Source organism: Nipponia nippon, unplaced genomic scaffold (genome assembly GCF_047370975.1).
Source record: "Nipponia nippon isolate SJK-2023a ecotype South Korea unplaced genomic scaffold, ASM4737097v1 scaffold_3, whole genome shotgun sequence".
NCBI lineage: Eukaryota > Metazoa > Chordata > Aves > Pelecaniformes > Threskiornithidae > Nipponia > Nipponia nippon.
The window spans coordinates 37,330,799-37,353,425 of NW_028262347.1; the positions used below are offsets into that span (position 1 = coordinate 37,330,799).

Below are 22,627 nucleotides of genomic sequence, written 5' to 3' on the forward strand. Positions count from 1 at the left end.
CCCCCTGAGCGGCTCAGGGGGATGGGGAATGGGGGTTGTGGTCAGTTCATCACACATTGGCTCTGCTGCTCCTTCCTCCTCGCACTCTTCCCCTGCTCCAGTGTGGGGTCCCTCCCACAGGAGACAGTCCTCCATGAACTTCTCCAATGTCAGTCCTTCCCACAGGCTGCAGTTCTTCACAAACTGCTCCAGCGTGGGTGCCTTCCACGGAGTGCAGTCCTTCAGGAACAGACTGCTCCAGCGTGGGTACGCCATGGGGTCACAAGTCCTGACAGCAAACCTGCTCCAGTGTGGGCTCCTCTCTCCACGGGTCCACAGGTCCTGCCAGAAGCCTGCTCCAGCACGGGCTTCCAGCGGGGTCACAGCCTCCTTTGGGCATCCACCTGCTCCAGCGTTGGGTCCTCCACGGGCTTCAGTGCGGATATCTGCTCCACTGTGGACCTCCATGGGCTGCAGGGAGACAGAGTGCCTCAACCATGGTCTTCACCAGGGGCTGCAGGAGAATCTCTGCTCCGGTGCCTGGAGCACCTCCTCCCCCTCCTTCTTCACCGACCTTGATGTCTGCAGAGTTGTTCCTCTCACTATTCCTATCTCACTAATATCTCAGTAGTGAGGATATTCTCACTTCTCTCTCCGCTGCTGCTGGTGTTGCAGAGGTTTTTTTTTCCCCCCTTCTTAAATATGTTATCCCAGAGGAGCTATCACCGTCACTGATGGGCTCAGCCTTGGCCAGTGGTGGGTCCGTCTTGGAGACAGCTGGCACTGGCTCTATTGGACACAGGGCAAGCTTCTAGCAGCTTCACACAGATGCCACCCCTATAGTCCCCCCCCACTACCAAAACCTTGACCCACAAACCCAATACAAGCTTTCCCTTCTCATCCCAGGAAGCACGATGGACACCTCGAATTTTGTCAAGGTATTAAAGAATGGTTTGTGACTTCAAAATACAGTATTAAGTTGCAAGCACTGTGTCTGTACTTCTGCAACCTGGAAATTTCAAAATGTGAAAGAAACCCTGTAAATGAAGTATGTGTTATTTTAATAGACTTCCCTTGCTAGCTGCAGTCTCTGCAGATTTATAAACCAATTTGGCAGCAACTCTGGTGACAGTACTGCTACACCACAATAATTTCCAAAGCAGGAAATGCTCAACAGTACGGAAATAATTCACTGTCATTACAGATACATATCTTTCACGTGAAGATGGAGATGTTTCTTTTTACACTTTTCTTAATATACCAAATAGAAACACAAGAAACCTTCACCCCAAACAAAAGAACTGCATGAAACTCTCCGCACAGTACTCCCCATTGCTGGCAAATGCCACCACGGAGTCAGGGAACCTCCAAAGCACCCTTCAGGAGCAGCTATCAGACTTGTCCAGGCATTCAATCCTCAAATAAAGGGCAATTCTGCAAAGCAGATACATTGCCTATAGGGACCAAAGAGATACAAGGGCCAAACAGCCCCGTAACAAAGCAGCAGCAATGCTCTTGCATTAGCAACAGCGATGCTCTCACAACACCGCAGGGTTTTATTTTTATTTTTTTTAAACAGAGCATTCAGTACATTGCAACCTTCATATAAAGTGATCACTCAGCCACTCAATTATCACAACCACTTAAGGAAATTCTGTAGTTTATAAAGCATTTTAAATTACTCAGTATAAGAAAGGCCCAAATTTGATCTCAGTGACAGCTTGACAAAATCCCTTAAGAAACAAGACTTCTCAAGCACTGCATCTTTATCAAAGCTTTCTCATCTGCAAGAACAGTGCAGAAGTGAAAATATATAAGAAGGGGTTTTACCAGGCCCAAACCACGGTGGCCATGGAAGACGATAGTGTTTGTCTGTAGCAGGAAAATCATGATGTATCTCTATTTAGAATATGCATGTGCACCTATTTGCTCTAGATGCATGTATAATCAGCCCTAATATAAATGAGAAAACATATGAAGGATTAAACATCAATTGCTCGTCCTCCTACACTTCCCATCCCTCTGCCAGGTCCTGAGAAAAACAGAAGGCACGGTAGCAATGGTTAGAAACAGACTGAAATTGGAATAGAAGAGGAAAATACCCATTTTCTTTTTGTAGGAGAAGCAGAACCTGTAAGAACTACATCAGTGTTTCACTCTCAACAAATACCACCATATTCTGAAATTTGAAAATTCTGATGGTTTTAACAGGATCTTAAAGGTGCAGCACAAATAAGGATCATTAAAATTTGGAGCTGTGACAATTACATTTGACAATGGAAGTTACAGTATTATGCAAAGAATTGTTTCAATATTACTCAAGCATCCCACGTATTATAACTATTTCTGGGCAACTAGGAGAGTTTCACAAAATCTTTAAGTGTAATCTTTTGCTAGCTTCACCATCTGGGAGTGCACAGACAGTGCTTAATCCTACTGGCTTTTTTCCAAGAGACTTACAGTAAGTCTGTGGTATGCCTTTAACAATCAAATGAGGGGTTTATTTCGGTTTTGATCGTGGCTTAAAATAGCCCACTATCAAAATAATACCAGGGAAATCAGGTCTCCAGAGAGCAATAGCATCTTTTACGAGACTAGCTGACAGAGCTGAAACTTTGCCCAATGTTTTCACCCAGGTACACACAAACTTCTTCAGAAATGAACAAATTCAGAAAACTTCAAACTAAATGCAGATAAATCATAAAGAAACAAGCTGCTGGTAGAACACGGGGCATGCCATAAGACAAGAAGGGCACTAGCTGGTAAGACGATGGGAGAAAGGGCACACTAGGAACGAGAGGGGCAAAGAAGGAGAGCAGCGTAGAATTACAAGCCAGGCCATTAAGCCATTATACATATCTAGGGATATCCCTACCATTATGCATATGTGTATCTCTACCATTATCCATCATGCATACCAGGAGAGTTACAAGTAGTTTGATTTCCCAGGTTCATCTTTGTAAAGCTTTTTTTTGTTTTGTTCTGGATTTTTTGGGGTTTTGTTTTAAAATAACTCAGAAGGATCAAGGCCAGCAAGATGATGGGAAGATACGAAAGATGTTTCCTGCTGAAAACAGAGCGTTCCAGCCCTTTACCAACTGTCTGCAGGAAAGAATCTGGGTGTAGAGTCACTCACACAATTCCCACGATGGCACTACTGCTCTGGACAGAGTCTACTGTATTCAAAGCAAACGTTGGTTTCAGGAATTCCTACAGCTCTGTCCTCCAAAGCATTTATTATAAACGTGCTATTCTGGCACAGCTTGGTTTCAGTTTGGGGGTGGTTGGTTGGTTTGGTTTTTGGTTTTTTTAGTCCATTGGAAGTTTGTTCCTTGTGAAGACTTTGGTAAGGCTGATAGCTATTCTGAAGGCTCAAGAAGTGAAGGCAGAAAAAGGAATGTGGGCTGGGGATAATGAAAAAATTTCTTTCAAGGTTTGGTCTTCCAGTTCTGGCTGTAAAATATGTACTGATCTATCATGGTCACAGAATAGGATGGTAAATAAAGGGATGAAAAATTAATGAGAATTTTTGTTCCAAAAGTTTTAGGAGACAGAGGCACAGCTTGTCCAGAGAAACAATAAAGAGTGTGCTTCAGATGAAACGGGGCTCTCCCTAGAGTACTACATTGGCACCTGAGCTGCATATAACACTATGCTGGTGTGTTTCAGATGCCTGCTGATTTTGGGGATGAAGGTTTCTTGGTCTGTGGCCTGGACCTCAGAAGTTTGGCAAGGTCTGAGGAATCAAAGTGTGATGAGAACTTTCTTTTCCCCTAACACTCCACAGGTCAAATGGACAACACAGCCATGATGGACACCACAGATTGCAAGCTGGCAGAGGAAAATAATAATATTGGCTCTCTTTAGATATAACTCTTCTGTTTCATGCTGATTTGCCTCACGATTAATTAAAATGATCAATGATCACAGAGAAACACAATTCACAAAATATACCTGTCACACTGCAAGATTAGTCCAGCTGAAAAGTAGAGCAACATGGCTTTATCTCAAACAGTACTTAAGTAAAGAGTGGCAGCACTCTTAGATAAGGATATAATTAGATGTTTTCCATGTCATTCAACTGTTGCAAACAAACAGCGGGGGATTTCAAGCAAGCTATTTGATGGGAAGGGCCAAAGGAAAGTAATAGGCAAAAGAAAACAAAACACTCAAGAACACCACTGCCTCCCAGAACGGCAGCCTCCTGGGCACGCTCCGAATAGGGAAAGGCTTTGTTTCAGAGAAAAGTCATGGGTTTGTTTTCTTTAAAAACTTATCTAAGATGGCTTTCCTCAAAACATCATCTAATATGTCATTGCCAACACATACAGATGAAACCTATACTCTCAGCTGTGGTACATGTTCCCCAGCTGCTAAGACCATGTAAGGCAGCTGTTCACACACGAAGCCTCTGGTTGCAGCAGGGCAACACTAGTAATGGTCCTAGACTTCAATAAGTTCTCAAATTCTTATTTTCAGATTTCTAAACCAAATTCCTATTCAGAGCTGAACGAGTGGAAACGTATTTTCCCTAAGTACCCTGTCAGACTACTCTGCTATTCAGTGGCCACATTTCACTCTTCTGTAATAGGAACTGCACCCATGAAAAAATGGAGTAAGAGATGACTAGAAGTCAGCTTTGCAGTCACATCACCCCTTCACTCTGGAAGGAGATGTGAAAACATCCTACACACTGCATGGAGAGACTGCGAGAAGTCAATGCTTTCCATAGCAAACCCTTCTTCCCGTGAGCTGCTGACCACCACAGACAGGTCCAGTCCTCTACTCCATGGCCATGCTACCACTGGCTCCCTTGTCCACAAAAGTTAACGTTGCTGCAGCAAAATGAATGCTTTTGTAGCTCTGCATCTCCCATTGCTGCAGGGCAGCAGAGCTCCAGGTGAACAGATGCAGGAAACAGGGAGGACCTTTCCTACAACCCACCCAAAGCCGACCAAGTCCTGCGCAAAGGGCACACACAGCTTACACAGGTACCTGGAAGTGTATTATTTCTTACATCTTAGGTATTTGTTCAGATTTCATGCTGTTTCCTAAAACAACACCTTGGAACTCTTTCACCTTCGCTTTTGAATCTCCAACCACACTTCCTTCCATATCCCCATAGATTTACTTTTTACATAGCTAAACTCACACAGCTTACCAGGTTTACTTTCTATTTGATTTACAACCAAGTTTGCTGAAAAATATTGCATAAGCTCTTATCTGCAGATATGCATAATGCCTGTTTCACTGTTTCATACGTAGGAGAGTAACAGCTCAGGAAGATGGTCCAGCAGCAGCGTTCCCAAGCAAGCTTACTTCGTGTCTCCTGTATGAAAACCCCCATCTCTGTCTACACATTCACAAACATCCTTTTAATTTTGGTTAAGATAAGCTCTCCTGCAAAATGCTATGTTAGCTCTGTATATGACTTATGCCCCTCACTATGCTGCGTGACACACTATTGAGAGCGCCAGGTACTTTTGTACTATAAGTGCCTTTCTCTGCGTTGAGAACAAATCCCACCTGTTCCACATTGCTTGTGAGTATGACTGTTTCACTGCAGATATTTTAGCTCTGTCAGGTCTTGTTAAAACCCTCACATGGGAAACAATTTCCAAACTCCATTCTTATTTTCAAAGTCAAGACCACCTTGTCGTTCCTCCAGACTGAGCTATTTGTTCAATGATACTTTATGACTAATCCATTTGCTATTCACAGATCTTTTATGTCTTACAACCTGTCTGTAACAATGCTCGACTGTTTAGTGTAGTGGTACGTTCACTTGATTTTTGTGAAGTCTTTTCCAAATGGTGCTCCTGCAATGGTGGGGAAAGCGGTATTGAGCCCCACAGCTCCGTGATGCTTCTGGAGGGCTGGGACTCTTAATAGGAGATCCAGAAAGACAGAAAAAAAATGGATCGGTATCTGCATATATTTCTTCTGCCTTTTTGTTTCAGGAATGTGGGCTAAAATATTACACAAGAACTGCAAGATGAAGAATAAGATGTTACATGACACCAATGGCCAGTCATAATTATTTTTCTTCTTGGTGAGGTAGCCTTCCTCAGTTCTCTGCTGGGGAAATGCTCTTACTTTGGAATACCATAAAATAAGCACACCCACCCTTAAATGAAAAAAGTTGTTTTTTGCAGTACTTAAAAATGGACTCCTAAAATGAAAAGACTCCCCACCCTTAAAAGAGCTTTTGCTTTAGAAGCAATTTTCTCCCCATGCAGAAAACCTACACATCACTTTTTGGTATAGTTTGTGCTGCCACTTTCAATTTCTATTGTGGTCCCCACGGAAGGACCTTCTCCCACATTTTGGTATTTCTGCTGTGTATTGGTTTTGGCTGGGAGAGAGTTAAATTTCTTCACAGTAGCTAGTATGGGGCTATGTTTTAGATTTGTTATCAACACTGTTTTCAGTGTTGTTCAGAGATGTTTTCATTATTGCTGAGCAGTGCTTACACAGAGTCAAGGCCTTTTCTGCTTCTCACCCCACCCCACCAGTAAGTAGGCTGAGGGCGCACAAGAAGTTGGGAAGGGACGCAGCTGACCTCAACTGACCAAAGGGCTATTCCATACCACATGACATCAAGCTCAGCATATAAAGCTGGGGGAAGAAGGAAGGAAGGAGGGGATGTTCGGAGAGATGGCATTTTGTCTCCCCAAGTAACCGTTACACGTGATGGAGCCCTGCTGTCCTGGGGATGGCTGAACACCTGCCTGCCGATGGGAAGTAGTGAATGAATTCCTTGTTTTGCTTTGCTTACGTGCGCGGCTTTTGCCTTACCTATTAACCCGTCTTTATCTCAACCCACGAGTTTTCTTGCTTTTACCCTTCCAATTCTCTCCCTCATCCTACCCAAGAGCAGTGAGCAAGCGGCTGGGTGAGGCTTAGTTGCTGGCTGGGGTTAAACCACGACACTCTGGATTGATTATCATTCCAAACAACAAAAAACACGTTTGGAAGAATTTTCTCAGCAGCTCAGTTTGTGTCCCACTAATTGCACTGCTTTCTGCTGCAGGGGTGAGTCCAGGTATTCCAGGTGGAAGCATGAGAAATATCAGGTTAATTCAGGAATGAACCCAACCATAGCAGAGTGATGTCCTTAATGCTCAGTAGAGTTCTCTGTCATGCAGCAAAGTGTGAGAAGTTATATCTTCTTTATTTTAAAGAAAGAAGAGGAAAAAAAAAGAGACTAGGTTTTCAAGACACCTATCTTTAAATACCTTCAGATCCAAGGTTTCAGAGCATCCTGACAGAAGACCCTGACCTACCAAAGAAGCCTTTCACAACTGTACGTCCTCAAGCAATTAATTCTGCCCATATACTCTGAGTTACATGGGGAAGCATTATCTTTTATCACTGTTTACAGCTGTTCATTTTCTGTCATAGGGGTTTCTATTCCTGTTAAACTTTTCCCCCAATACAAAAATATTTAGCCTGTCTTCAGTGTGCTCTCTCCTAGTTTTTTAGGCTTCATTTTTGTTACCTCTCTTGCAGCTCCTCTACGTTTCCTACTTGGTTTTTTTTTTTCCATAGTCATTACTCCTCCTCTTTAGCTTCACCCATAATTAAGGGTGAACACAGTCTTCTCAACAATGTTTTAAATGTAGACTTTTACAGAGGCAATCCATTTTCCACTATCACATACCACTTCCCTTGTATGCTAACACTTTCTTTGGCTTTTTGACTACACACCAAGCAGCCATCTGGGCATGTTCTCCAGAAGGATGCTAGAGGGGGTTACAGCAATTTCAAAATGTGTACCTGTGTAACACTAGTTCAAACTATCCTTGCCAAACACCACTACATTTCTCCAAGATTAAATCCATCTAGTTCCTCATCTAGTCCAAGTTCTTCAGGGAGTATGATACAGTTTCAAAAGGGAAAGAAGAACAAAAGTTTCCTCTTCAATTCTTTGATATAAGTTTTGGGTTTGCTGGTGGTTTAGTTTTTTTTTTTTAATGCTTTTTGTTGTTGTTGTTTTAAAGGCAGTCATTTATCTATTTGATAGCCCAAACAAGTTTTCTGGCATTAGACAAAGCTGTGAGGGAACACAGCAGTTACACCACAAACCAAAACATCAGGCTTGCAAACAAGTGCAAGAGGCAGTTTGCCTTACACCATAATTAAACTAAGTGATAGTTTTTATTCGTAAACAAGGCAGTCCCACACAATCTCTCAAAACACCAGCTTGACTAAGCCTATAAGTTTATAAGATTAGTATTGCAACATTTTATTGCTACAGCATCATCTCTCTTGCCCCTCCCAAGGATTTGAACTACTGTGACAGGACTGATACCCGAGGCCAACTTAACACCGAAGACAAAAGTGAATAATACTCCTTTTCAGTGAATTTGCTCCCACCTTGCAATCCTTTGGGGAGCTGAACCAAAAAGCTGTTGGCTACAGCCCTAGGCCAGGCGTCCCTCTCAGCAGGGCCCGCGCACTCCCTCCCTACCCTGGGACGCCCGGGCCAGCCACCACCGGGACCTCCCTGCCCAGGGCCCTGACACCACCACCGCCATGCTGGCAAGAAAGGGCACAAGAGAAGGGGGAACCTGATGGGAAGACAAGGGAAAGCCTCAATTCACACAATTTCTCTAAATTGCAGTATCTCAAATTTGCTGCTTGAACAAAAAAGTAACGAGTTCAGACCTCATCCCTAGCCAGAGCTGTTCACCCCAGAGGGTTCAGGCAGCATTTGACTCCAAGACTAGACATGCTTATTTCCAATTTCTCCAGCAGACCAAGAATACGTGAATAAGGTATTATTCTGCCTGCTTCCACAGCTACCTCCTCCCTCCTTTCCCCTGGAAACAGAAAACAGGGTGAGCCTGCAAGGGCAATGCTTCCTTCTCCCAAAACCAGGGCTGCAGGGAGCACCCAACCTTTGAACACAACTAACCTGCTATTAGCAAACAGTGGCACTGAAAGACCTTGATCTCAGGTTGCACTTTGCCTTTCACACAAGAAGATGATGGCCTTTGTCCCCAAAGCGGTGCGTTGTTCGTGTACAGGCCACGGTGTGTTTCATTCCTGTCAGGGAGGGTCCCGGCTCTGCCCCTCTCTGGCAGCCAACAGCGTTTCTAACACTTCACACTAGCGCTGCCACAGAAGTTACTGTTTTCGCTCCCTTAGCACGAAAAGGAAAAACAACTGCCTCAATGGGGAAAAAAGTCCCCAGATCGTTCATTTCAGGTAGAAGCTGCGGCTTTTATTAGAGACGGCTCTGTCCCTGGTCTGCATTAGACCAACCACAACACCAGTTGCAGCGGTAGCAGCAACATATCAGCAAATAACAAGATCCCAACATAAACCTTTGGGCCTACAAAGCCCTAAAGAGCAATTTGCAGTGTATGCAGAAGTTGTTCCTTGCCTCTGTTTATACACCTACCTAGATACCTGAAAGGATTATGCTCATTTTGTGTTTCCGCTTACACGCTCTTGGTTTCAGATTTCTAAGTTATGCTGTGCAACAAAAACTAGAAACTCATTGCCAGCTATGAGAGCTTCTTTTTCCCTTGCTTCCAGTGTTTTTTTTTCAAAGACAAACGAGCCGAGTAGCAAAATAATTTCCCATCCCCTCCACGAAAGCACTTCGCAGAACTAGCTTGTGATTTAGGAACCAGACACTTTTCTAAAACCAAGCAAGAATGGGATTACAGCTAATCATATTAGCCTATAACTTTTTTTCCCTCTAAAAGCAGGATTAAAGGCAGAGATGGGGAACTTCCCACATTCCCACACACCAGCTGCATTCTTCCAGACTCGGCTTGCTGAATGGCTAATACAATTAACATCCACAGACCTGGGATTTTCAGGGATTACTCTGGAGAGGTTGCCAAACAAACTCACTGGGCTGTAATTCCCAGCTTTGCGCCACCGGAAAGGGACAGAGAGACCTTAAAATGACATTGAGAAGTATGCGGGAGGGAGTCCCAGCCTGAAGAGGTTGTCATCTCCATTTTGCAAGGGCTGTGGAGACACTGAACTTTAATTAAAGTTTATTGAGAAGAATAAAGAATTGAAAGCACAGGACTGGAGATGTGATTAACAAGAGGGGCAACAACGTAAGGGAGACGGAATCACCCTCCAAGTCTGATGTTGACGTACCTTTCTTTAATTTTTAAAGAGATTAGTGTAAGTTTTAATGCCTTACCAATTCCTGCATTATGGTCGACAGCATATGTGACTGATTTAAGTTCTTACCTTCAAATGACACGTGAAAATGCCTGAAAAATAGTTACTTTTGTGCGAAGGGCAGGAGGAAGATGGGAGAAAAAAAATTCTGTTTACATTCTGCAAAATGGAAATCACTCATTTCAGACAAACTACCCACAAAACTTTATGATCTATGTGATGATATAAGCAACAATATTCACTGAGGTTAGGTTTATGATCAGTATTTTCCATTTCTAAATGCCTAACAAAAACCTGTATCTAAAGGCATACTCTATCCCCAGCAGCACCACACACACAATGCAGGTTTCACTGTACAGCTCTTAAAATTTCTAAAGGAAAAGCACTGCAAGTTTGAACTAAGATCAAGTTCTTGGAAAGAAATAGGAAAAAAAAGCCTTTTAATTTCCTTTTCCAGTCAAGACACCTACAAATAAGTTCAGCAAAGAGAAACAAAAACTAGTTCAAACTGGATTTTAGTTCTAATTTGTACTCCAAAATTTAGCATTCACTTGTGAAACAAAAGACCCTTAAAAGAGATTCAGACGAAAAAAGCACTTTCTCCAAAATGCTGTTTTTAAAAAACACCTATAACCACCAATTTAAGGGACCTAGTTTTATAGTACAGGCTTCGGCAAAGCATCATCTACCGCTGAACAAACAAACAAAAAACCAAGACCTGCACTCAGCCTGCCAAGGCACTTGCAGAGACGTGGAGCCAGTGGAATTAATGGTGGGTTGACGGGATGGAACACGGGAAGAAGCACTAAGGTCCCTGCAGGGCCACCGAAACCAACAGAGGTACAACACTTTGCGCTGCCGGGTACAAGCAGAGCTGCTCACCTGTTTTGTGAGCCCCATCAGCAAGACAGGGATGTGGGGGTTTTATGCAGTAGCTCTTACTTTGAAACAGATCATCCAATGCAACCCTGACCCACTGGAGAGGACCCTGCTCTCAGTTGCAACACTTGGGTCTGAAGCTATTTCAGGAGCGCTCTTCCCAACCAGAAAGTAAAGAAAGGTTTGCTTCCCACTATTAAGTCTCACAGCTTCTTGCTTCTCCTCCTCATAGACAGGGAGAACAGATTTCGAATCAAAAAGAAAAAAAGTCCACAAGCAAGGATAAAAAGGAACTTCCCTCAAGAAGAAGAGGAAAAGAAACCAATAGTAATTAAAAATAATTAAAAAAAATAAAAATCAGTGGCACTTTGGGCAACTTTTTTCCAGCACTGACATCTCTTTCATTCAAACTGTTTCAAAACCTACCAAAAAACATCTGAAATCAAAGCAGCAACGCCTATGGTATTTTCTTAGCCTTCAAAGAGCTGTGTCTTTAAACATCACACCTGAACAAAAGGACAACACCCTTGCCCAGGTAGCTCGCCATGGAAAGGATCCTGTTTCACCCCAGGGAACGGGTATCAAGTGTTTCATGGCTGGGTAACAGGCTGAAGCTGCCTTTTCAGGAAGAACCGAAGGATGACAGCCCACAGTGTGTCTGTCCACATGGTGACCTGCTACATCTGAAGAATACAGATATCTCTGAAGAACACCAGGGGAACTTTTTTTTTTTTTTTTTTGTAAGACTTCTCCACAAAATAGACCACTGTCCAAGTTGTAAGAGCTGGAGGCTCGTCCTCAGTCCTACCGCCAACATAAGACTCCACCAAGGACCAGACTGTTGGTTCTGGCTGACAGGTATTTTACTGCATTACAAACACGCACTACGCATCATCTGTTTCTGAGGAGGTCTCTAACACGTACCTAAAGATAGACAAATCATACTTGGCCTGAATGAATCAATGTTGGCCAAAAAAAAATGAAAAAAGATCTGCTGCAGAGCTTTGCTGGAGCTGGATCTTTCACGTCTCTGCAGGGAGTTTGGAGAGTAGAAATTATTATAACAGGTCATAAAGGACAGAGGAACAAATCAGGGAAATTCAGAAGGGCTCAGGGGGGAGCAGAGGGGAGGAAATATCTCACCTCTGTCGGTACCTTTAAGTAACGGGGCAGATACACAGACAGGACAGCACAAAGGGCACTTCACTATGGGACCAACAGATTTAATAAAAGGAGAACTTAATGGGAAGACTTTGGAAGCAGAGCTATGCCCACAAAAGGATCCCTAGATGATCTCCCAGACCTCTAATGCCAATCCAAGGACACTTTGCTGCAGGATTTCTGAAGCAGTGGTATGCAGGGCATCAGACCGTGAGCCACAAAACCACCACAAGCTAACACCCAAACAGCACGTGCTCTTCTTCCCCTCCAACTCACACATATGCCGTTGCATTCTGTGTGTCCCCTCAAAAAAGCCCAATTGTTTATGGTGCAAAATAAGAGTAGAAAAAGACGCAATCGAAGCTCAATCTGTTTCTTCTCTTATTGTAGCAGAAAACCACCATGGAAAGCATACACGTGACAGTACGTGGTTTCTCACTCTTCTCCCCACCCTCTCTCCCTGAAGTCAGGCGAAAGTGACCACCCCAAGTCACTGTATCAGTGTCATTATTGCTGCCTGCAAAGGAGCCTCAACAGCATCAAAAACAGTCAAGATTGACTACACCGTATGGTAGCACTTCAAAAAGAAGGAAGAGGGGAGGAAAAAAAGAGATTGGAAATGGTTATTTGCCTTTCAGCCACAGCGACCACCAGGACCTGGGGCCTGCTTTCGCGAGAAGGAAAGGTGCAGAGCCTACAGGATCCGACATCATTCCTCCTCCAGCAGAGGAGATGCCCAGTAAAGTTAAAAACAACCTGGCATTATGACAAGTGAAACTGATGGACAGACAGATCTCCCCACACCAGAGTGGAGAGAGGCCAACGTAATGCTGCTGTCTTTCCTCTTGAGGGACCAGACCCATTCGACTCGCTGCCTGTCTTGGGCATGGGGACCATTTAGAAAGAAGCATTGCCATGGCCATGAAGACCAGGGCCACACAGGATTCAGGTATCAAAGAAAAGAAAGAAGGAAATGAATTGAAGCTAAACACAGATGATAATCACTTCAGTGAACGGCACTGACAGCTTACCATTATAAATTTTTCCTTTTTTGAAAAAATATCTATCTCTTCAGTTCTGTCAAGCCAGAGGGTCTCCAAGGACACAGCCCTGCCCGTACCCCTGTACCTCAGCAGCCCCGGACTCCCCCAGCAGAATCCTTTCCCATTAAGCCTCACCATGTTTAATACAGATCCCAAAGAAGCAGCAAAGCTCCAGACTTGCCACCCTGTTTCATGCCAGAAAGGCCTGCCCGCCACAGCACACCGATAACCTCTTCTTATTTAATTTTTTTTTTTTTTAATCAGCATGAGGGCTGAGTCATGTACAGGGTCCATATTTTGGTGTTCTCCAGCTATGCGTAGCCCACGCTCCCTCCTGCTCAGAGCCTGCCTTCAACCACTACACTTGCCAATGTTGGCTCCCTCAGCTTGGGGTTATTTTTCTCCTTCCCCCTCTCAGACTCCAGCAATTAAACAGTGCTGTGATCAAGAATCAGAGATGTCCTTTAGACTGGCTTTACCCCAGCACAACTTCTCCCTGAAGAGATACCACGTGCAGTATTTATTTAGAGAATGCTAAACTCTGCAGACAAACATTTACCTTTTGTACAGTATTGGGAGGAGGAACCATACCTGCCTCCAGCCCTTTTATGAGCTTCATCTGTTGAACAGCTCACGCAGCATCAACCGTTTAGCACCCTGCCACTTACAACCACAAGTACTGTTGACAGTGTCTACTTATACGGCAAGCGTGCCGCTGGATGGGGGAGCTGGGCAGGAGGCACTAGCAGTGAAGCCGGCCAAATGGCTGCAATGGACCACTGACCACCTCCTACGTGCTTGAACCTCTGTAATTACCATGCAATAAAACTTCCACCCCATGTCCGTTGGATTTGGGGGGGTGGAGGGGCTCGACACAAGCTGGAATTTCTCTCACCAGCTCTGCTAACTGTTTCACACTCTGAGCACTTGAAAGTGCAACCTCTTCTACTCTACCTAACCTATGAGCAGGGAAACCACTTTGGATAATACTGTGTATTGTAGCTGTCCATCCCAAACATAAACCCTACCAGGTAAATGTAACTCGCCAAATGGGAACCAAGACTTAGAAGTCACCTTCCTCCTTCTGTTTAATGGGGAGGAAGAAAAAAAATCCTTAGATAGTTAAGAGACAACAAAATGCGCAATTACTACCAAGTTGCTGCTGCCCAGTAGGACCTCTTCCATTTTAGAGCAGTGAGTTCAATCAGAACAGAAATCCAAGAGGCAGAGGATAAAGACCCAGGGTAGGCATGATCCAGGAGCCTCTATCTCCCCCCCACAAATGCTGCTCCAGCACACATGCAGCACCTGCTCCTACTCCAGCCCTGTGCCACAGCAAAATTACTGTGTCTACTCTGCCCAAATCCACCCAAAGACGTCTCCCTCCACGCATTAACAGCACTCCCCTACTCTGAGTCTTGCTCGGGATGCAGCTCAACACAGAGCTGACTTAACCTGCCCTTAAGCCCGCAAACCATATTTCTTCCTCAGGTGATAAATGGATCCCATTGCAGGCACGACCTGTGCTTTGCAGCACTGCTTGCTTTCAAGGTCGAACTGAGCATGTTTCATTTGATCACACTCATGGGCTCAAAGCCATTCACCCTAAGGGGCACAGCCCTGTCAGATGACTTTATAGCATGATGATAACAGCCAAGCTGTTCCCACTTACACCTTTCCCCAGCGATGCAGCTGCATCTAAGACAAATGAAGAAAGCTAGAGTGTTTGCAGGTGACATCTGCCGACTGCCACCAGTGACATGGCAGAAGGGGCCAAAGGAAGGCTGCCTGGGAGGACACAGCCACCCTCTGGTTTCAGAAGCCGGGACCATGCTTAAGCGAGCTTTTCGGAAACACATGAGACAGCACTAGCCTTAAGCCTCTGGGGGACTAGCGATACAAGACAGCTTAGAGGGATGAATTTCATACTTGCCTCATTAGGAATCATGTGTGTGCAACTTAGACTACATTAAAAACACCAGTGCACATGATTTCCTTTTTTTTTTTTTTCCCCCTCCTTTTACCCCCATTAGTTCTAAGAAATCAGAGACCACACAGGAAAAGCCAAGCATACAATGGCAGGAAAAACAACTGTGTTGTCCAAGCACAGAACCTTAAACTCGGAATTCATTCTCCACATTCGTATCAAACCTCTTGCCAAAGCTTATCCTCACTGCCTCGGTTTCTTCACCTGAGGAACCAGAACATTTACATACGTGCATTTCCCTCCAAGGTTATTCTGAAATTATTACTTGCAAGACACTTGGCAGATTAGAGGCATTACATAAATAGTAGATGCTATACTATAAGCTCTTACACAAAGAAAGGGATTTCTGAAGCTCTCAAAACTATCATGAGGTTTCTGTAGGCTGTTTTATATGAGCCCAGGCTTAAACAAGAGCCTGGCAATGTATATTAAAGTTAACACTACATTATGCATAGAAGAATAATCCATACACAGGAAGAATGTTTAGTCGTCTTTAGGTACACGTATGGGATTTGAATTTTTAGCTCATTCATCAGGTCCTACTCAGTCTTATGTTCTGAACTACAGAAAGAATAAAGGAACATAATTGCATCCAGACAGAGAGAAGTGTAAACAAATTTTTTAAAAGTTTAAAAAGGAAAGTAATTCATTATTTCCGTGTACGTAACCTGAGAAGACAGCCAAACAGAACAAGATAAAAAAAGGTATTCCTTTTCCCAGGCGTATCATCCTCCTGAAATTTGTACCAAGCAGATTACATACAAGAAATGTGTTTACCAATGGGATATGAGTCATGCTCCCAGCTGCCGGTTTGAAAGGCTAGCTCCCAGAAATGAGAATGTAACTTCCAATTTGCAGGAGCATGACTGCGGTGTTATCTCCTGTTAATAGGAGGCAATGGGGATTAGAATAAACCATCAGTAGTTGCAAGCCCTATGCTATCCTCCGACATCAAGATACTGTCCAACTCGGGACAAGCAGTTTCTGTGCTTTGGTTTACCTCATCTCACAGACCTGGTAAGCTTTCACCTGCTTCAGATTGTTATTACAACGCTTAACGTTTGTATAAATAGTTCAGTCTAGACAGAACATGAAAGGTACTTCAGGTGGAAAAATACTCCCGTGTTATCTTAACTCACAAAAACCAACAAGTGTTATGTTGATTGTGCCAACTTACAAATTTATGATCACTGAGAAAGGCTGGAAATTATTTTAATAAAAACCTCCGGTCAATTCTCACATACATTCATTTCCTACAAGCTAAGTAACAGAGCACGAGAAAATATGATGCAACATCATCAGTCAGCCTTACAAAACAATCTGTACTTAGAGTAGAAAAAAAAAAAATCCATAAGCTTCTCCCCCCCTCCTTTTCATTTTGAACTTAAGTTATCGCTGTAACAACACGCCGCTGTAATAATGCCGCAGAAGGACACAGTCATCATACTTCACCTACAACTCTGCATTCATTTTGGGTCAGGAGTTACCACACCACAGAGAAAATGTAATTGGTACTGCAGGCCTGCAGAGCAGAGAAACCACAGTATCTCTGAAATGTAACATTATGGAAAAAGAGCCCGGACTTTGTGTCTCATCAAACGAAAGGCACCGCTGGGATAATAAATTGACTTTATAAGCCAAGAAACACACCACAGAAGCCGTTTCTGGCTACCTATTATAACTTGGAACTGAAAAGATATCTAAAGTGTCATTTAGAAATTTTTGAAAAAATGCATAAAAAAAGGCAGGCAAAACTGTCCTTTGCATAAGGTCACAGATAACATAGGATTGAGACTTTCCCCATTTCCCTTAAGTGTATTTAATAGTACCTTTTGATATTCTCCAAAGAGATGGCAGAAAGGTAAGAGTAAACAGGAGAAAGCAGGTGATACAGAAGCAGCCAGCTATGGTCCCATCCCCAGGATTCATACTATTTAGAAAAGCCACTATAGTACTGAATTCTGGACTACCAGGAATACACATTCAAAATAGATGAATAGTTTGGGTTTTCTACCACAAAATGCTACTCAGTTGCAGTTTCCCTGCAACTCCACCAGCATTTGCAGCAGGCTAGTCATTTGCAAATTCAGCATCTATTTTGTCATGCCATATGTAGTCCAGGGAATTCAACCAGGAGAGGAAGGCTCTGCTCCACCCTGCTCATCCTCTGCCTTCATGGGGGAACAAGATAAAGCAATAGAGCAAAAGGTGAAAAATAACGTTCTGGGCAGAGTTCAGACACAAGCGTATACCATCCGAGTCATTTCATGTTATATATTCCATCTATGCTACTGCCTCTACTTTGCCAGATACTTTCAGAGTTTAACGCTGGGGCTGAGGGCAGCTTAGGAGAAGCTCTGCAGGGAAGAGGTCATAACACACTGAAAACAGCATAGAAAGGGACTAGAGGAGACATTTCCCTCCCCGTAACAGGGCAATCCAAGCAGAAGCTCAGAAACCAGCTCACGGCTCAGACAGGGAAAGGTCTGGAAGAGCCCTGCGGCCTCAGGAGTGCAGCTGCCTATGGAGGGGAGGGACAGCAAAGAACAAAGTGTCAGGCAGGATTCCCCACCCTGCACTTACTCAAATAAATCACTTAACTTTTCAGAGAGCAGCAAATCTCCTTACCCCTCTGGATTAAAGGCAGACTTAAAGGAATGTTTGTTAACAGACTACCCTCTCCCTGGGTCATTCCTGATTCATATCAGCTAGCCACATGCAGTAAAACTATGTTAAGGATGCCCTTGATGAAAAAGGAAAAGTTTATTTCTAAATAAAATGATACCTTTAAAAACAAAAGGCTTACTGGATGAAGGATACAATTTTCATTTTGCTTCTATGCAGTTTGATGACCTTTAGAAGTGGCTGTGGTATAAGAGTATCTCTGAAACACCTACCAGCCTTTCGCCATCCTGTAGCATGAGGTGAACTGAAATTCAAGGTCTCAGGTCTCCCATGCAAGGAAGAGACAGCAGGACAGTCGTTTCAGAAGACAATTTTCAGGCTGCTCACTGACTAAGGAAAGCTGAGTCCCTATGGGATTCCCACTGAAATTTCAGGAAGCAATGATGTTTTATCCCAGCATCGAGTATGTTTTTGAAGATTTCATTTGCCTGCCTACGTGCTTTGCATAATGATCACACTATTAAAAGAGGGGAAGCTAATAATAAAAATAAAGGCTAATTTACATTTCACTGCATAATACCACAGAGATAAGTAGGTAATTTTAAAAATAAGATAAAATATATGACATGGATGAGCAATATTGCAAAAATATCCGTTACAAAAAAGTTCAGTATGAGAGAAGCAAGAAAAAGGGGAGGAGAAGTGCTTGTTCCAAGGGAACAAGTCAGATGAACAGGCATATACCACAGATGCTAAGAAGAAAGAGTCAACAGGGTGGGCTTCTTTATCACTACCTAAGTTAGTAAGAAATCCCTGTCCTCAAGAATCAAAGGAACAAGAGGAAGTCCCTGAAAAAACTATGTATTTTGTGGACTCAGACTGCTTTAGTCCTGCATGGGAACCAGGTCTAACCCTGAAATGCCTCCTCCCGCTTGGATGAAACACTGACATGACAACATCAAGGAGCTCCAGTATCATCTGTAAACGGACATGTTTTACAATTAAAAAACATAGCAAACACTTTCCTGAGCCAAAGCCTCCAGGTGATCTGTTCTCAGAGAGAAAATTTCCTCCTAAAGACAGTGATACAGATGCTGGTGCTGTGTGTGGAGTAAATTTACAGACTCAAACCCCGCTGTGCAGATGGCCCATGGCATCAGAGCAGACACAATAAAGGTGGCACATGCTCTCTTCCTTACATCTTCTGGGCCAAATCCCCACCTTCCAAGCCTACAACAAACCTCTCCTTAACTTCAAGAAGTAAAAATCTCAGGGACCAACGGCATCCCTGCCAACAAAACACTGGAATCACTTTTGCTGATTTGCTGCAATGTGGAAACGCGGGAAAGCAAATAGCTCGGGGAAGCTGGACCTCGCAGCACTGCAGGTACAACACGTATCTTCTAATTCCTTCGTACCAGAGCAAACTGGTAAAATTCAAGTTAAATGGCTGACCTCTGTATTACATCACAAGTTCCTTGTGAGGACACCAAACTTCCTCCTGACATTCTTGCCAGTGCTCACTTGTACTGTAACAAAAGGCAAACACTGCTCCAATAGTTTCCTTAATATAGACGCTAACACAATGCTAAATAATAGCATAAAAATACTTCATCCCCCGCTTCCTCCAAACAAACAAACTTCAGAATATGTATAATAGTAATTTGACCTTCCTGGTATTTTTCCATTTCTTTTCTCTATATAACTCAAATGCGTTCCAAAAGGAAAACAGGTATTTTGAATGCATACCTTCAAGCAAGCCTCACAATTATTTTCAGAAAGGCTGGTAATAGCTCAGTAGGAGTAAAAAAAAAAAAAAAAAAAAAGAACAAGTCATATTTGGCAAAACCCAAGTTCGTCCTTATTTCTTTCTTTTTCTTTATTCATTAATGGCTCCTGCACTGTTTTGCCCTTGGAGGACAATGCAATTTTGGTAGCACTGCTTTCCCCTTAGCTTCTGCAGAGCAAGCATTTTTGACATCTTCCAGTTACAACCAAACCCCATTTTGGAAGATCATGTAGATGTTTCTGGGAAGAGCCTAACAACACGTTCACTAGGCCTTTCTCTCTGAGGAGTACCTTTCACTGAGCTCTGCTCCACCAGCGCTGGAACCAGTAACTGCACTGGAAGGGGATGAGACAAAAGGGGGGGGGGGGGGGGGGGAAGATAAAGCAAAAAGCCAGTCTCTTTTCACATAGATAACAATAGGAACTGAGAAGGCCAGTGACGTTTTTTGCACCTCTCAAGTAACCAAATTGCTGAAATCTCAAAAGAATAACAAGTATATGAAAACGATCCCGGTATATTCTTCTCCTTTCATGATCACCAGAGCCATTTACTTTGTCTCCAAACACTCCCTTCGCAGAAAGTTTCATCTACAGGGTCTACCTGGGCTTTCACTCTCTGGCACCCACGTTCTTCCTCCCCGCCAGTCTCGGGCAGAGCTTGCGGGCAGCAGTGGATGCGCATACCTGGGAGCCAGCGAACCTCCCTTCCACTTTGTCACCAACTTGCAATTACAGTTACTTGCTGAAAGCCACAGCACCTCACGGAAGCTAAAAATAGCAGCACTTACTTGCTTTGGTAAAGCACTGCTTTTTAAGGGACTATTATAGTAACAGAACAATTAGAGCTTACTTTTAAACATTTAAACTTATAGTTCCTGGGGATTTTGCTCAGTAGTCTATTCAATTCTTCAATAATCTGAAGAGAACAATCAAATTTAAAATCCTTTAAATGTCTCTTCCCATTTCAGTGTCCCCAATGATGTAACAACCTTTTAAATAAAGCTAGCGATTGCTCATTAGTAACGTGGAGCCTTCACTATAGTTTTTGCAGTAGCTTTGTTGGGAATTCACGTACGCCTGAAGAGAGAGCGCTCTACAGCAAGGCAGCTGGTAGCTTGGAAGAGCTTGTTTAGTGTAACTTCTGTACTCCCTGAGGTGGTAGCAACATGGATGGCCAGATACATTCACGGCTTAGAGACAGCGGCAGGGAAAAACCAAATGCTGAGTCCTGCTCCCAGTATCATCAAAGAAAACAACACGTGTACCGATACGGGAATCAAGTGCAAGGACATGCCTTGCCTCCACAGCTACTCCCACTGCCAGCGGGATGAGGATCTGCATCCAAACGAACGCTGCCCTTCGCCTAGCTGGTGTTTAAGGTGCTGCGTGCAATCATTTAGTTTGACTGCGCTCAAGGCTGCAACCAGGTCCCGACCAGACACCCTCTAAAGTAAATACCACGACATGAGTGAGCCAGGCTAACAAACTGCTGGGAAAGCCCGGTTTTGGGGTTGGCCAATGGATTTTTACTTCATTTTGCAGCTCGTGTTCCTCAAGCGTCTCCCCAAACTGGAAAGCACTTGGGGAATAAGCGACCAGCCACCACCAGCGAGCGCGACGGCTGCCAGGTCCAGGGGAAGGTGCCCCAAACGCCGCACGTTTCACCACTCCTGGGCAGCGGGCAGCAGTTACCCAGGCTCAGGCCAACCCGGGTTTCCCATCAAAAGCCCTTTTCATTCCCGAGTCAAGAATGGAGACGGTTGTTCCCCGGCGGGGACTCCATCCTCGGCCCCCGCGCCGCCTCCCCCGGGACTTGCACGGGCCGTTGACCGTTTGCATCCTCGGCCTCCCAGAAACGAGCCCCCCGCCTGCAAAGCGACGGCCGGGCCGGGCCGGGCCGGGCCGGGCACACGGCGCCGCGGATGCCGCCCCGCCGGATCCCGCTGCCCGCGGCGCTGCGCAGGCCCCGGGACGGCGTCCCCGCCGCCTCCGGCAACGCCGGCACCCGCCGCGGGGGAGGGGGGGGGCGGCAGCCGGCATCGCCGCCGCCTCTCGCCGCCGGTGCGCCCGGGAGCGGGGTCAGCCCGGCGGGGCGGGCGGGCCCGGCCGCGCTCCACCTGCCCGCCGCAGCCGGGGTCCGTACTCACTCTGCGTAGCCCGTGGTCCAGGGCAGGCGGCGGGTCTCCTTGCTGAGGATGAGGATGGGGCGGGCGATGTGGTCGGCGGAGCACTCCACCTCGTCCGGGGACAGTCCCAGGAACTCGGGTCTGCCGTAGGGGAAGCGGAGGGGCAAGTCCGCGCCGCTGCCGTGGTCGGCGCCCGCGCTGCCAGCCATGATGCCGCCCATGAAATTGGCCACGGCGGACTTCACCCGTGTGAGCATAGTACCCCCGCCGGCGGCGGCCGCGCCGGAGCCGCCGCGCAGGGCGGGGAGCGGGGCGCGCCGGTGGGCAGCGCTGCTGCGGCGGCGGCGGCTCCGGCGGCCCCCGCCGCGCTTCCGCAATGGGGGCGCCGGGCCGCGGGGAGCCGGGCGGGGAGCGACGGGCTCAGGGGCAGCCGCGGGGCCGCGGGCTCATCGCAGCGGCAGCGGCGGCGGCGGCGGCAGCTCCCCCCCTCCCGGCGCGGCGCCGGGCGCACTCAGCCCGGCGGCGGCTGCTGAGTCATGTGATAGCGAGGCTGGATTTGCCCGGGCGCTTCCTGCTCCTCCTGCGGCACCGGCGGGCTCCTGGCACGCGCCGGGCACGGGCGGCCGCCGCCCCCGCCCCGCTCCCGCCCGCCTCCCGCGCCGGGGGGCGGCCCGCGGCAGGTGCGCGGCGGGCGGGGCCCGGCGGGGCCGCCCCCGGTGGCCCGCAGCGGTGCGGCGGGGGCCGGCGGAGCGGCGGCCCGTCCTGCCCGCGGCCGCCTCCGGGGAGAGCTGCGCGGGCGGCGTTTCACGCCGAGTCGCTCGGGGGAGCCCGGCGCTCCGGGGGCTCCGGTGCCGGCGGGCGGGAGGTCGCCGCCCGCGGTGCGC

General features: G+C 45.8%; 1 protein-coding gene across 1 annotated transcript in view; it reads right to left on the bottom strand.

The window, feature by feature from the left end:
- Positions 1-22,189, bottom strand: part of PPM1H (protein phosphatase, Mg2+/Mn2+ dependent 1H) — a 137,417-nt gene extending 115,228 nt beyond the window's left edge. Inside the window, exon 1 of the mRNA XM_087765637.1 lies at positions 21,765-22,189. Within this exon, the coding sequence (XP_087621763.1) occupies positions 21,765-22,000 (236 nt within the window). The 5' untranslated portion in view covers positions 22,001-22,189. The remainder of the gene's footprint in view (positions 1-21,764) is intronic.
- Between the last annotated feature and the right edge of the window lie 438 nt (positions 22,190-22,627).